Genomic DNA, 3,769 nt, shown 5'->3' on the forward strand with positions numbered 1-3,769 from the left:
GACACACAGGACACACAACCACGCACACACACACTCACACCTAGGGGCAATTTGGAGAGGCCAATTAACCTGACAGTCATGTTTTTGGACTGTGGGAGGAAACCGGAGTACCTGGAGAAAACCCACCACGCACAGGGAGAACATGGAGACTCCATGCAGAAAGACCGGGAATCGAACCCAGAACCTTCTTGCTGCAAGGCAACAGCTCTACCAACTGCGCCACTGTGCAGCCTCACCACTAAAACATAATTATAATAATTCAGATTTTTTTTTCCTCAGAAATCTGACTTTAATCTCAGAGTTTTTCTAAGAATTCACATAAAAAAAGTCAGGATTATTTTTGGTCTGTTTTGTTCCAGTGGCCCTCATCCTCTTCTATATAGGTAAATAAAATATAACGAAATAAAATCAAGTAATTGCAGTACTACAATTTTATTTTATTTTTTGTAGGAAAGCGAAACCAAAAAAAGATTTTGTATGATTGTGTTGTAATGAAAGACGACTCATTTGAGCTCAGCTGAATTTATTAATAATACCAGGATTTGGTCACCGCCTTTTGAAAGTCTTCCTATATTTAGTCGAGTTAATGAAATACATGCAGCAAAGGTGAGTTTCCAGTAAACGTCTCTGGATAAACGTGGCTCTACTTACTATAAAAGCTTGATTATAAAAAGTTGAATACTTTATGTTGTAATTAACATTTTCCATTGTAATAAAATTATGTTACCCTGATTACAAATAAAAGTAATCAGGGTAAATTTGTATCATTCTTAAAGAATTCCAAGGGCAAGAAATGGCCCCCGAACCATACTTTGGACACTCCTCTTTTACTGTATTGTACAAAAAACTTAACAGAAAGTTTATTTTATCAAACTAAATGAAACTAAACAGATACATGTGTAGGATGAGTGGACTTAAAGTTTGTTCTAACCTTTTAATCATGTTTGTGTTAAAAAGCTGGTTCCCTCTCAGTGAGCTGTGAATCGGCTCCTTTAACTGAAAGTGTGAAAAGTGTGAAACCTCCTGCTGGTTTTCGCTCTGCTGTCTTCAGCCTGCTGGTTTTCCTGCAGCTCTTGTTAACATCCTGGACTTCCTTTCCGTTTGTCCTCCAGTCTGGGGTTAGCTGTCTGCTCGACTGCCTGCTGGAATACACAGGCCGTGTTTCTCTCTTCTACAAATATTTGCTCTTTCTTTTCCTTCCTCGTTTGTTCGAATCCACAACTAACAAATTAATTTGCAATTTCAGTTTCAGTTGATTCAGACTTTTGCTGTTGGCTCCTTATTCAGCCAAAAGGAGGAAACAAAGTACCAAAAGCAAATATTTAGCAAGTTTTTAGTGGTAAAAATGATAATTCCAGCAAATCGCTGCTATGGCCTAATCAAAGTCCAGACATAGGACTTTAGTGATTCCACAGACTAGAAAATAACCTAACCAAGCTTTATTAGTATAAATGATGTTATTTACAGTGTTTGTTAGCAAATGTACTCACGGTTTATATAATAATAATAATAATAATAATAATAATAATAAAAAGCAATTTTAAAAAGTTTCTTCAACCTTAATTTGTCATTTATTTCTGATTTTTTTTATTTTACTCTTTCAAAAACAGAATTTGCACACAACTTAATATTTTTGTTTAACAAATATTATTTGATAAACAAAACTATTATATTATTTCTAAATATTAAAGTATTATTTAGAAGAAGAAGTATATATATATATATATATATATATATATATATAAATATATATATATATATATATATAGGCCCTTCTCAAAAAAATTTGTATATTGTGATAAAGTTCATTGTTTTCCATAATGTAATGATAAAAATTAAACTGTCATATTTTAGATTCATTGCACATTTCAGGTCTTTTATTGTTTTAATACTGATGATTTTGGCAAACAGCTCATGAAAACCCCAAATCCCTGCCTCAAAAAATGAGCATATCATGAAAAGGTTCTCTGAACGAGCCGTTAACCATCATCTGAATCAACAAAGTAACTCTAAAAGATTCCTGAGGCTTTTAAAAACTCCCAGCCTGGTTCATTACTCAAAACCGCAACCATGGGTCAGACTGCTGACCTGACTGCTGTCCAGTCATTGACGCCCTCAAGCAAGAGGTGAGACACAGAAAGACATTTCTGAACCAATAGGCTGTTCCCAGAGTATCAAGGCTCCTCAGTGGGAAGGAAAAAGTGGCAGAAAACGCTGCACAACGAGACGACGAGGTGACCGGACCCTGAGGAAGATGGTGGAGAAGGACCGATTCCAGACCTTGGGGGAAGCAGTGGACTGGAGTAGAAACATCCAGAGCCACCGTGCACAGGCGTGTGCAGGAAATGGGCTATAGGTGCTGCATTCCCCAGGTCAAAGGTCAAGCCACTGTTGAACCAGAAACAGCGGCAGATTGGGGAGAAGGAAATGCCAGAAGTCCAGTGTCCAGTACCCACAGTCAGTGATGGTCTGGGGAGCCATGTCAGCTGCTGGTGTTGGTCCACTGGGTTTTATCAAGGGCAGGTCAATGCAGCAGCTATCAGGAGGTTTTGGAGCACTTCATGCTTCCATCTGCTGAAAAGCTTTATGGAGATGAAGATTTCATTTTTCAGCACAACCTGCTCACAGAGCCAAAACCACTGGTATACTGACCATGATGCTACTGTTGGCCTGCCAACTCTCCTGACCTGAACCCCATAGAGAATCTGTGGAATATTGTGAAGAGAAAGTTGAGAGACCAAGACCCAAAACTCTGGATGAGCTTAAGGCCATCGAAGCATCCTGGGCTCCATGACACCCAGCAGAGCCACAGGCTGATGGCCTCCATGCCACATTGAAGGCTGCAAAAGGATTCCTGACCAAGTATTGATGCAGAACTGAACATAATTATTTGAAGGTTGACTTTTTTGGTATTAAAATACTTTTCTTTTATTGGTCGGATGAAATATGCAAATTTTTTGAGACAGAGATTTTGGTTTTTCACGAGCTGTATGCCAAAATCATCAGTATTAAAACAATAAAAGACCTAAAATATTTCAGTTGGTGTGCAATGAATCTAAAAAATATGACAGTTTAATTTTTATCATTACATTATGGAAAATAATGAACTTTATCACAATATGCTAATAATACACACATATATATTTTTACTCTATCTTGTTATTTGGTTCATAATAATGGAAAAATGTAGTTTTAAATATAAAAAAATTATTAATTAAAACACAGGGAGGCTTAAACTTAGACATAAACGGGAGTGCTTTTATTTTGAACTGCCTGACCGGAAGTCCTTCTTCATTACTTGGCTAGTGGCTGTGAAGCTGCGTGATGGTGGGTAGTGTCTGACTTATTGCAGCCATGAAAGAAAACTGCGTTCCTCACGAAGCCGTGGAGCCGGTTTGTGTTTTTAACCCAATTTCACATTTAAAAACGAAAACATAAACGAAATAAAATACAATAAAAACGGAAGTTGAAAGGCAACGGAAAAATGTAATCCAAGTGCCTCGCGGGTTAGCCAAGGAGCTAACAAGCTGCTAAACGGTTAGCAAAAACAAACATGGCGGCCGTTCCTCGGATAATCCGTCTTCCGCTTTCAACTTCGCAGACTTGTCGAGATGGTGGACTGTTGACATTTTCCCGGGTTTGTGGAGGTTGTTAACGGCTGTAACAGTTGGTGCTTTCGGTCCACAGGAGGAGGTTGTGGTAAACGACACCGAGGCGACCCCGAGCGAAACTCCTGAAATGTCTCAGGTTCATGACTAAAGCTATTATT

General features: G+C 38.2%; 1 protein-coding gene across 3 annotated transcripts in view; it reads left to right on the plus strand.

Moving 5' to 3' along the window:
- Positions 1-3,769, plus strand: part of LOC103463149 (survival motor neuron protein-like) — a 15,634-nt gene that overhangs the window by 5,802 nt on the left and 6,063 nt on the right. Inside the window, exons 1-2 of one of the 3 annotated variants that reach the window (XM_008406347.2) lie at positions 3,285-3,393; positions 3,688-3,747. In XM_008406347.2, coding sequence (XP_008404569.1) covers positions 3,355-3,393; positions 3,688-3,747 — 99 coding nt within the window. In that variant the 5' untranslated portion in view covers positions 3,285-3,354. Of the gene's footprint in view, positions 1-3,284; positions 3,394-3,687; positions 3,748-3,769 lie in introns of those variants that run through there. The other 2 variants (XM_008406349.1, XM_008406348.2) reach the window with 2 other exon arrangements.

The sequence above is a fragment of the Poecilia reticulata genome, linkage group LG4 (genome assembly GCF_000633615.1).
Source record: "Poecilia reticulata strain Guanapo linkage group LG4, Guppy_female_1.0+MT, whole genome shotgun sequence".
NCBI classification, from domain to species: Eukaryota; Metazoa; Chordata; class Actinopteri; order Cyprinodontiformes; family Poeciliidae; genus Poecilia; species Poecilia reticulata.